Genomic DNA, 12,617 nt, shown 5'->3' with positions numbered 1-12,617 from the left:
TAATTTGTCACAAGGCAAGGAACTGGCTGCAGGAGAAAGAAACTGCAAGTGATTTTTCCTGGTGCCAGTCCCACCATGCGCCATGTTGAAAGACAAAGACAGGGGGATGTGACAGTTGTTATGTCTAACTGAAACAGACAGATTCAACACAACATGTAGAGATGGAAAAAGCATCATGGACATCTGTGTTCAAATTCACAGGAAGCTGATGATTAAGAATCATCTAGGTGATAAAGTCATAATGATACTTGTTTCTTGAAGAAGAAGAATCCTGTCAGAACTGCACATTAAAACAGCATGTGGAAAAAGTCCTTGGAAGGACATCTTAATTGCCCATTAAGTAAAGCTGCAGAAATAACCACAAAACTATGACATGGCAAATCTCAGTATTACACACTGGTATGCTGATGATGTAAACAGTTGCGAAAGACCCAAATTAGCTCCTAAGAGACTGGACAGTTGCTGCAGGATATGGAAGTAATCTTGAGCAGATAGAAGGGTGTACTTATACCTCAGTACCTTTAGCATATTCTGTTAAGAAAGATAAAGGTGATCAAATTCAACGAAGTAGCTATGCTTAACTAATATACTTTACTTTTTGATGGTGAACTGATGAGCAAGCAGGAAGAGTTGAGTAAACAGTGATTCTTCAGGTAAGCAAGATGCTAGGATAAATATGCTATTCTTGCCATCAAAAGACATTCCTACCTTAAACATTAGAAATACTGATCCTATTGAAGTCAGACGCAATATTCTTAGAAACAAACTGGGTCAGATTTTTACTTTTCTAGTCTGTAGCTGTACATCTCTTCAGGTAACACCTGAAATAGCAGCAGCTATATTCAAAACATTAATGTCTATTTTTTACTGAGGAGAGTCCTTGGCAGAGACCTATTTTATGGCTGTTTTGTAGTCTTTTACGATGCTCTCATGAAAAGTACTTCTAACTAAAAAAGATACTGCAATGGGTCCAAAAAAGCAATGCTGATTGTAAGATCGGGGAAGGAGGTGTTAATGGAGGAAGAGACTTCATATCTGTGAGATGCACTGGAAAGTGTTTTGTTAAACCTCACATTCGAATTCTCCTAAAAATAATCACCACAGTTCAGAGATGATCCCTTACAAATGTATTACAGAGGTTTAAGTGTATTTTAGACTTTTCTCCACTAACAAAACAACCAATAATGTCACATTAGCAAAGAAGTGCTTTGAACAGAGTAAGTTAAATTGATTTTGTTATGGGTTATGCAATGTCCTTGAGACTATTCATTAAGGCTTAGCTGTAGCTCAGCTTGACGACTGGTAGCTCTTCCTGGCTTAATGTCTTGCACCCTGCAACCTCTCCAGAGAGCTGTGCTCCCTAGGTAGAGAGGGCTACAGAGAGAGACAAAATCAATCCCGTCTTTTAGAAATAAGTATCATAAAATCCAAGACAGACCATTTCTACAGGATGGTCTATGATGTAATGGTAGAAGCAATGGAGAATGAGAGCTGAGTGAGTGCTGGATTTAAGGCTGACTGCCCATTACAGCAGATGCACCAAGATGCTTGCTTCTTTTACATTCCCTTCAACACTGCACTGGGACAACACAGCAAACATCGAATGCCTGAGATCCATCAGAGCCAATGTCTGCTGACTTTGCAAGGACAATACAAGACTCCTCTCTCTAGAATGTGGCTTGAGTGCTGTTGGCAAGGTGAAGTCTGAAGGCTATGGGGAATTTTAGCCTTTCCTTAACCCCGGGAGAGGGATAAACTAAAAATCAGTGACAGCTACAATTTAAACTGCACCAAAATAAGTCACACTCATCATCTCTATTTAAAGTAGGGAAGAAGGATTAGAACTGGATTCTTTTTTTGGTGATATTCTAATTTATATCCAGTGTTTTAATTATTGCATGTTCTCATTAGCATATATTCTAAATGAAAGTAAACGTTGGAGGTGAACTCCTATTTGTGTGGTATGTGCCTGTATTTAAAACTCTGATTCCATATGTAAGGGAGGCTGGAAGCAACCCAAGCAACATACTTAAGTAGCTCTTCCTGAAAAACAGTGGTAAGTATTATGCAGTAGGCAAGGATACTCTTCCTGTTCTGTCGGTGAATGCTAATAAAGGTAAACATAGGGTCATGCACCTATGTCATAAAAAGGGAATGAAATGAAGAAACAAACTGAGTCATACACTAAAATGCAACATCCTCTGAATTATCCAGTTAATCTGGTGTCTGATATTTTTTCTTTTTAGAGCTTAAGGCAGAGGAAATTCCTTCCAGTGTGCTTTACAAAATGCTAACTGGGCCATTAACGATTAACAAATAAATAATACCACCTACAGTTATCTTTCTTCTCCTGAAGACACTCCCTCTCACCATAAATCTGCTACGTTACTTTTGATGGGAGTGCTGATAAATGAAATCAGATGCAAATTTTAGATATGAGTTTTGATGCGAATGAATGAAATTGCTGTCATTCAGTCTAAGACCTCTGAGTATACCTGTGATGGTCTGGAACTTGAGATAGCTTACAGCTTGAAGCCCTTGGGGTTCAAAGCCACAATTCACAAGAACCTCAAATAGAGTAATAAAAGATGCTGCCTAGTATGACTTTTTTACACCCATCATGATGTTCACTTTAAAAATGTTTGGTTTTCATCTATTATTTAATAATCTTAACTACTGTTCGAGGAGATGTTAGACAAATAGGTTTTTGTTGTCTTTTTATCTTTCCGTTTTCTTTTCTTTTCTTTTCTTTTTTTTTTTTTTTTTTTTTTTTTTTTTTTTTGAGAAAGCAAATGGAGTCTCTTTATGCCATTAACCAAAGTGACTTCTAAACAAAGAGGCAATTTAACAGCATCCCCATGGCATTACATTCCAACTTAACCCTGTGAAGACTGTGCAATGTGAAAACCCAGATGATGAAATAACTGTTACTTTACTGGGATTCTAGTAAACAATTTGGTAGTTTTACAGACATGAAATAGCACATTTTTTTTTTTGCAATAACATTATTCAAGAATATAATTCCAACAGTAAAGAGCCCTTGTTACAGTCTTTTTATCCAGCTTGTACCTCTGATTGATTTCCTTATTTAACATAACGTTCATTTAGTGGAAGTGAATGATGTGCACTGTCAGAATGGTAGTGTAAACCAGAGCTTTTCCAGGATAGGAAGCAAACTGTAACATCAAAGGAATATAAGGAGTGGAATGGCTGCTGTGTAGAGTGGCTGGGTTATTTTTATTCACTACATTTTTTAGAAACCACTTATTTCTTTTCTGTTAAACTGCCTGCTTCAGTGTTTGCCACTTTCACAGCTGGATGTGTTAGTGATTGCACCCCAAAACTCATCTCTCAAACATAACAGGCTTTTGTTACATCAAGTAAAACAAGAGTACCATATAATTCAGACTGCTCAGTGTTCTCTGTCAGAGCATTCAATATATGCAGAAAAATTTTATATGGTAGTGAGGTAAGAAAGAAATGAATGTTTAAGCTTACCCTGAAGTCATTCTAGTTCTTCTCTGCTTGCTCGGGCAAAGTTACTATATTTATTCTTTTCCTAGAATAAGCACATTTTTGCTCTTTTCAGCAAAGACACTTATGTTTTAACAGTAACTGCTCTTTTCAGCCTTCTATTCGCCAGAAGCTATACTTGGTCATGTCAGTGTTTATGAAAAAATAATGTACACAAACTTTATTCTTATCATCTGTTTACGCTTCATGTGATTGTCATAAAATCTTACATGAAATAAGGGACTTAAAATAAGAGTGACATAGCCAAATGTTATTTTTACCTACTATAAATCAGAACAATGGCTAACACCCCAAATTGTTTGAGGCAGTTCCTTAAAGCAAACATAAATGCTACTGCTTCCTCTTTAAGTAGTGTTGTGCAGATGACTGCACTGACTTTTCACTTCTTTTTGTGAAACATGAGATAATATGAACTCACTCATTTGCTCCATTTTTATTCTGATATTAATGCATTAATGGCTGCACTTAGTGAAGAAGGTACTTTCATATTCATTCATTCAGTGAGTTGGCTAATTAACAACAGAAGCAATAGGTACATATACCATATCAAGACAATGTTTCTACATGTCTACATTAATCCTCCTAATTGTCCATTTATCTCTTTTATTATTTCTAAATATATCATAGGCCTCCATCTACTACTCACTGGGTAGAATTTAGCTTTCCTATCTTCCATTCCTTAAAATGGCATAACTCAACCCTATCCCACCCTGTCCACAAAAGGAAGATTCCAGAGACTGCACAGCTCAGCACAGCAGAAAAGCTTTGATTTGAAAAGAAGACGGAATGACTCTATTTGCTGTTATCAAAGTGCTAATATCCATTAACCTATTGAAAAAAAACCCACAACAGTATGCTTCAGTGTAAATCAGTAATGTAGGAATTGTCACTAGCTCTTGGGAGCCTTGACAGCCAGGACATTAATGGAGTTTGAGTAGGGAGTGCTCCACTCAACCATACAAACCATCTCAACATCCAGTTAAATAAAGTATATCTACTAGAAAGAAAGAAAGTAACACTCACTCAATAAAGTACACTTCCCCTTTTTCTGTATAAGCCATTTCCCAGTTATCAGGCAATGGGCCCAAGTCATCGTTCTCTTCAGGCTTTGTCTGTTTTGTTACATCCATATCCTCCTTTGTTTCTTCAGGTTGAGTATATCCTGGTGCAGGGCATGGTTGGGTAGAAGATACTTCACCTGAGACACCTGTGCTCTTGTCTTCATGTTCACTTGATTCTACAAGAGAAGAAGAATTACAGTTTTTGGATATTTAAATTAACAATGGATGATATTCAGGGTACAAGTCTTCAACAAGCATTCTATAAATTGTAAGTCTTTTTTTTAAAAAAAGAGAAATTGTTGGATTTACACAACAGTCCCTCTGATGATACATTTTATCTTGGAACACAATAAAAGAAAGTAAAGCAATAAAAACAAACTGAAACAAGAAACTAATAAAGAGCTAAGAAATGAGCCAAAGAGTTCTTGCTTGTTTTGTCCCAGGAGTCCTTCCTTCAGCAGTTAACACTGAGCAAAAGGCAGCCTCATATCCAGCAGCGATACTGTCTTGTGTCTCATAACTTTTCAAAATACACATCTATCAAGCAAATACCCTGTTTTGCTGCAGAAAACAAATCATTTTCAATTAAAAAAGTCAACATGCTTGTATCCATAGGTAAGGAAAACAATACAATATTTATGGATTTACAGCTATATCTAATCCGTATATAATGTGGATGTAATTTCAATTTCAATATAATCTATGGCAGGCTTAATTTTCCACAATGACAAATGCCTCCCATACCCAATGCAATTCCAGGTCATCGTGACCCAGAACATATTGAGGAAGCTTTCCTTTCCCAGCCTTTTATCAGTGCTTGGTCTTTTACTGTTTACTGATATAACTTTATTTATCTGTGTCATGGTTTTGTAATTTTGCTATCAGTATTCCACATCATAACATCATGTAAAGCATGGATAATTTTACCGAATGTGCAGCTCACAGAAGAAGACTTCATATACCAGAGAACATCACGGTCAGGGATAAGTCACAGGACAAGGACACTATATAATCTCACTTCGAGGCTGGACTCACTCTCTTGAATCCTCGGAGCTTGTGGGAGCATTCCAGCCATTTTGCCTAGAGTTTACAGTAGGCCTCTCGGTTTTGGGACTCACTCTCTCTCCTATTTTACTTGATTCATTAGCCTTAATTTCAATTAATTTGTATTATATTGTGTTATCCTGTATTTTGATATAGCATTTAGAAAGAAAGTGTGCCTCTTTAGATTGTTGCCGCTGTTTTCTTTTCCTTTTTCCTTTTTCCTTTTTCCCTTTCCTTTTTGGACCAGTGGCCCTGCGGGCCATCTGCCCCCCTGTCACGGGCGCAGGTAGATTTTTGCTTAACCCGTGACAATCTGACTACTGCAAGAAAGGATGCTTGAGAGAACTTGTCCTACTAACAAGATTTCCTCATCCTTGGGGATGAATACACTTGGTTGACTGGTCTAGTAGGCATGTGTTTGTATCATTTGGTCTATCTACCTACCATTTTCTCCAAAAATGAAATGGGAACCTGATGCTTCAATGGACCAGAGAAACTCATCCTTGGACCCTGGATCCTTGTTTTCTGCTGCACTTAAGTGGAGCTTGGTCACAGTGAAGCAGAAAAGACCCCTGTGTTTGACCAAATTAAATAAGTTCACAATTTGAATGTATTGGCTGAATCTCCATTGTCTGTGATTCAATTGGCTGCAATTACCCCACATATTGAGATGAGTGGGCTGGCTGACAGGTGACCACAGAAGAACACTCTCACCTCACCTCCTCAGCAACACAAAGGAAAGAAAATATAATGAAAAAACATTAGGGCTGAGACAAAGGAGATGAACAATGCTCACCAATTGCTCACTATCACAGAATTGTACAGGAGGCTAAAAAGAAAACGTGTGTTCAGCATGAACACTTAAAAAAGAATACAGGCATGTAACAGTAAAATAGAGCAAGCAGTCTAGAAAATGGGATATGGTCAGAACATGAAAAGTAACAAGAAAACTTTCTGTAAGTACATTAATAATATAAAGACTAAAAGCAGATTCATTCCACTACGTAGGAAGGAAAGCTAATAATATATGACAAATATAAAACCACAAGACAGTTAGTGTTCATTTTGCCTCAGTCACTACTGCAAAATGATTACCTATGATTAAATGACTAACGTAATTAATGTCAGCAGTAGGGCTAAGGAACTCAGATTAGAATAGGCAGAGAGTGGGTCAGGTAAGCAGACATTTGCAATTGGCAGGGCCTGATGAAATGAAAACTAGGCTACTTCATGAACCAATGAAACAGACTCATGGCTAGTAGTGAATACACCTTTTGAGATTCTACAGAGACCAGAAACTTCAGAATGACATAAAGTCTTGGTTTCAATAAAGTACCTACATTTTAGCTTTCTAGACAGGTTTGTATTCTTAATTTCCGAGCACCTAATCTCCCTCCAAAAGAATTAGGTCATTTTGTAAAAAGGAGAAGCACAACTAATGAAACTGTAATCATAGAATCATAGAATCACAGAATTACTCAGGTTGGAAAAGACCTTGAAGATCATCAAGTCCAACCACAACCCATACATACTACCCTAACTAACAACTCTCCACTCAATCATGTACCTGAGCATCACATCTAATTAGTTTTTAAGTACCTTCAGGGATGGTGACTCAACCACCTCCCTGGGGAGCCCATTCCAGTGCTTAACAACCTGTTCTGTAAAGAAGTTTTTCTGATATCCAACCTAAAAACTTCATGTCTATCTATTTTTATTTCCTAGAAGGACGTTGGGACCAACAGTCAAACCACCTACACATAAGCTCTTCAAAGGTGGTGAATAATTGTCAAGATTTAGCATGAAGGAATTGTGCCAAACTCTTTTATTTTTCTATTTTTTGACAGAGTACCAGATGTTGCTCCTTACAGAGAAATGGTAGACATAGCTTTCATTATCTTAAAAAAAAAAAAAAAAAGAAAAAAAGACTTTAACACTTAAATAGTCTGTCATTTAGAGAAGTGTGGAATATATTAGATCACGTCTCAATCAGGGTGATGGTCTATAGCTTTACAGCCATATGCAGCTCATGCTGCTAAATGAATGTATTTGAACGACTTGTTTTATTTATTTTATGCTTTGGGAAATGTGAATCTGTCTGTGGGAATAAATGAATTTGCAAGAGGCACAAGTGCAAGTTTTGCTTGGCTGAATCCCACAGCAGAGCAGTAGGAACCCAGGGGAGATGCAATCACCTCTTGCTTATCTGCCACTCACAAACTTCTCCTTCTTTGGCTTTCCAAAGTCTGCTGCAAAATGCCACAATCAGCAGTAAAAATGAAGATGGGGAGCAAATGTCTAGAAAGGGATTCCTAACAAAAATATAGTAGAAGTATAGGGATGTGTGAGGGATATCTATGCTTTATGCCCAGTCAGTATTAATACTGTTCCAAAAGAAAAGCAAGCATCATAGTAGATAGGAAGAGTGAGAATATGCAATATAGATCCTTCCATCTTCAGCAGCAGTAGGTTTTCAGTAGAAGCACAGAGCCCATTTTCAAGAATTTAATGTCAAGGAATTTAATGTCTGAAGAAAGCAACAAAAAACATCAGAAGCATGGAAAGATGGAGGGTTTTGTTGTTTTTTTTTCTTTTTTTAAGAGAAAAATTGGTGGTTATGGAAGGTGTTTTCGTATTATGGAGGATAAATGGTCTCTACATGCACTGAGAAAAGGATGATGTGATTGCTGATAAATTAATCTCTATTATGTAAAAGTGAATCTTCATCTTTTTTAAGCATCATTGATAGCACTGTGAGTTGTCTTTTACACAAGTCCTGACAACATTTCTACTGTAGGAATACTGCTGCACAGATTAAATGAGGTCAAGATATAAAGTCGGATAGCAAATGACAATAGTAGAATAAATAAACTTGGTGCATGGGTGCAGTGTACGTCAGCCCATTGGCCTGATAGGCTCATATGGCTACATCATAGGACTGTAGCATGATATGTGTAATATGTGTTCTTTCTCAGAATCTTACTTTCTACAGGTCTGATGAGGTCAGATTATCACCTTTCGATAGCTATATTAACAAGCTGACGGAAAAAGATGTGAAAATTAAACCTTGACGATTACAAGGAATATTTTCAGCCTGTCTCAGAGACTGCTATAAAAACAAAGGAAGCTGACGCTTATTTAACAACTAAAAATATAATTATGTTAAAGCCAATCTCATGACTTATTAATTCTTGGATCATTATTTTTAATAGTTTGATTTACTAATAAAGAAAACAGCATATTGTGAATAAAGCCCAAGCAATTAAGGAAGAATTTCTTAATGTCATTTAATAACATTTAGTTTTACACAATAGATGTACTAGTTGTTGGTTATCTGGAATGCAGCATTACAGTGGTATTTTATCTTTTTCGATATGTATCTAATGTTCATATATTCCAAAAAGGGTACATATTTACCTTGCTGGTTTGTTGTATTTTTTTTTGTTGTTGTTTGTGTTTTTGTTTCCTTTCTCCTGTTGATATATATTCTTACATTTTATTTGTTAAAAGAAAAACAAAAACCACAACAGGAGTTCTGGTTAAAAATTGGTACTGCCTTAAACGTACGAATAAAGTTTGAAATAGTATGGTAATATGCTATGAGCACAAGTATCTATCATCAGATAACATCTGATACAAATACAAATCCTAATGCATCCAGAAATACTTTTGTCACTGAAAAATACAATTGACTTTTCATCAAGTGAAATTGCCTACTGTCTCTACAAAACAGATTTCATGGCCCAGTTTTCTAAAAGAATTTAGCACAGTATCTCAGTGAGTGTTCTGTGAAGTAGCAGAACAGGCACCAGCAAAGCACCAGCAAGTTATTCCATGTGCAGAATACAAGAAACACTGGGGAAAAAAATCAAAGAATCAGAACGGTTTGGGTTGGAAGGGACCTTTAACTTCATAACTTTAAATACTCCAAGTCCATCTCTGTAGTACTTCAAATAGCATTAAAAAAATTTACTGGATGATATGATATATTCTCCATACAGCTCGTACACAATATTTTGTCCATTTGTTGAACCTGAAGTTGTACAAGTCCATAGGATGTGACGAGATGAATCTGAGGGTCCTGAGGGTACTGGTAGATGAAATTGCTAAGACCACAAAATTAACACATTCTAATTTCCTTCAGTGTTCAAAGATATAAATGACAAATGCACATACATTCTAGAGGCAGCTAAGGCTCTGACAGTTGACAGAGAAAATGACTGCAGTAATAGAGCCTGTGGGAGCTACACATCCCAACAAAAGCAACGCATCATGTATGTACAGAGCTGCTTTTCTACAATCCCCAAAGTCCTCAATCAGTGTGATTGAACAACAAAACCCTGCTTATGAAACCATGAGCACCAACACAGACACTACTTGTTCTGCTGGCCACACCTACAGGAATCACTTTCTGGGGGACAAGGAATGAGAGGAAAGGGGTTGTTGTTCTCCTGTGCTCCTGTGTTTTGTTTTTCAACACAGCACATGCCAGTGGCTGTGTCTTGGGTGCTGCCTTGTCATTGTTTCTGTCACATAGAATTTGCCTGGGAGATGCCAGGCACTGGTGTACAATGCAAGGAGAAAAGCAGGTAAATAACTCCCTCTGATCCATCTGGAACTGAAACACTGCACCAGAAATTGCTCCACAGCAATGGTTGGTTAAGTGGCACATTTCAAGTAACTGCAAAGAATGATCTTTCTAATGATTTCCGCAGTACACATCACATACCAAATCCTGCCTTTGCATCTGTCACTGTGAAAGTATCCTGGCAACAGAGCCAGTGCTGATGTTTTATGTAAGGATTTCTGGGCTTCGCCCATTTCTGCTTAACTGTGTAGGAAAGGCACTAAGTGCCAGGGCATTGCCAGCAGATTCAGTGCTGTGGAGAAGGTACGTGCAAGGCTTGAACAGCAGTGTGACAGCAGTGCCAGGGTGTCATGCTGCAGCCCTCTGGTGTGCAGAATGAGACCCACTTACACCACACCACTACCTGCCAACCCATTGGACACAGAGATGGATTTGGCACTGGCAAATTGCCCTTCCATGTAATATTAGTCAGCTACTACAGAATAGCAAATGAGAAATACATCTGTGGTAGAAGGATAACCACTTCAATATACTTTATAATGCAGAAGGAAAAGAAAAGAACACACAGAATCTGCAGTATGAAAATCCTTTTTGCAGTGCTCAGGAGATTAGGTAGTGGATTTATTGTTTCAGATACCTATATGTTTATAGAACTCCTTATCTTCTTATATGTGTGGCTGTCATTACAGACTTCTACTTCAATCATTTATTCCTGAATTTCTAAGTTAACCAAGAATAATTCAGAGTTATGTATTTCTCAGAGATATAAATGTCTGAATTCTTTAATTTCCTACTTGAAGAAAAGTAATTTCTTACATGTTATTTTAGAATCAAAAGGATAAATTACTTTGAAATGATGACTCGCTGCAGTATTGAAGGGGAGGCTGACTTGGAAAAGCCTGGACTTTTCTCACTTAGGATATCAGTCTGTACCTTCAGCCCCTTTTCGTCTGAAGAATTATAATCCAAAGGGTAAAACAACAGCTGCCTTTAGGACAAGACATCTGAAAGCCTTATCAGCCTTACGTGGCACCTGAAATGTTGCTGGAAAGGGTCCTTCTTGATCGTGCTGCCTGCTAAGTTTCATCAGCACTGTCACAAATTTATTAATGTGATGACGGCTTTACTCTTACATGATATTGCAAAGGTTTAATAACAATTTATAAAATTGTCTATCTAATCTAGTAAACTCTGCAATGAATATCACCTTCTGAGAGCAAGGAGACCTGAAACACAGAGATGGGATTCATTTGACCAAATTGCAGTTCTCTAGACTCCCTCTATGGTCAATAAAGAGGAAAAGGTGCTTGGGTTTGATTTCCTAACTTACAAATCTGACACAAATCACCAGAAGTACAATCAGAAAGAAGGTATTTTCTGTTCAGACTGTAGAGTGATTTCAGGGTGATTAGCTCACAAGCAGACCTGACAGTAGCTGAGGCGAGTCTCCAGAATGGAGGTGAGGCGTTTAGTTTAATGTCTGACAGGGATTCTATCGCTCAGAATTCCCAACTTCCAGTCACGCAGGAGCATCCTTACTTGAGCATACATATTCTCATTGCAGGAGATAACCGGGGAATTTGTGAATAACAGAAATGCACTGCAGAGTAAGAAGGAAGAACAGACCTGGTGTTACTGTCACGTCATTTCCATTGACCACTGGTCTTTCTTCCTCTTCTTCCTCAGGAGGTTCAATACCTGTCTTCTCCATGTTGCTCACAGACTTATTCCTCTTACGTTTGCCTTCAGCTCCAGGAGTGGCACCTGGGAGGATCTGATCAGTTACATTTACCAATAATGGAGCTGGTTCTGCTGGAGGCTTCGGAGTGCCGTAATAATTGTCTGGGAACATAAGAGAAAAAAAAACACCCACAAATTAGCAGACATGAAACTGTTGCTTCTTTTTTCTTGGTTTAGATTAATGACATTTTCTGCTGTAGGATCTAGTTCATCAGAAAATATGAGTTCAAAAAAGCTTCCCGCAAAGTCAGAAGCTTAATTTTCATGAAACAGTGATTTTTTGATGCCAACACTAGTGAAAAAATCATGCTCATAAATTACCATACCGACACTTCTTGAAACATTAACAGGGTAAATTAATATTCCACTCACCCAAATACCTGAGAAAAAGGCAATGTATCAGAGCTGTTCTCTCATTTCAAACTACTAGTTAAGACAAATGAACATTTATGCCACAATACAAGAGTTTCTGAAGCATCAAAAGGACTGTAACCATATTGATTACTCATCAAATTACATCAATTTCTTATCTACTAAAATTATCCTACCTGCTTGGAAAGCAAATAGTTATTCAATGATACAGAGATTTGCAGTTTCCAGTAATGCCTGCACAATCTCATTTTTCATATTTGTCCAAATTTTGCTATTCA

At 37.4% G+C, this 12,617-nt stretch overlaps 1 protein-coding gene across 10 annotated transcripts in view; it reads right to left on the bottom strand.

Annotated features, from left to right (window-relative positions):
* MAGI2 (membrane associated guanylate kinase, WW and PDZ domain containing 2) overlaps window positions 1–12,617 on the bottom strand; it is a 675,337-nt gene that overhangs the window by 227,963 nt on the left and 434,757 nt on the right. For all 10 annotated transcript variants that reach the window (XM_032442310.1, XM_032442308.1, XM_032442312.1 and 7 more), the window contains 2 exons: window positions 11,854–12,069; window positions 4,558–4,771 (listed from right to left, as the gene is read on the bottom strand). In XM_032442310.1, the coding sequence (XP_032298201.1) occupies window positions 4,558–4,771; window positions 11,854–12,069 (430 nt within the window). The remainder of the gene's footprint in view (window positions 1–4,557; window positions 4,772–11,853; window positions 12,070–12,617) is intronic.

The sequence above is a fragment of the Coturnix japonica genome, chromosome 1 (assembly GCF_001577835.2).
Source record: "Coturnix japonica isolate 7356 chromosome 1, Coturnix japonica 2.1, whole genome shotgun sequence".
In the NCBI taxonomy this organism is placed as follows: domain Eukaryota; kingdom Metazoa; phylum Chordata; class Aves; order Galliformes; family Phasianidae; genus Coturnix; species Coturnix japonica.
The sequence above is the reverse complement of the archived record's forward strand: the minus strand, read 5'-3'. Positions and strand labels throughout refer to the sequence as shown.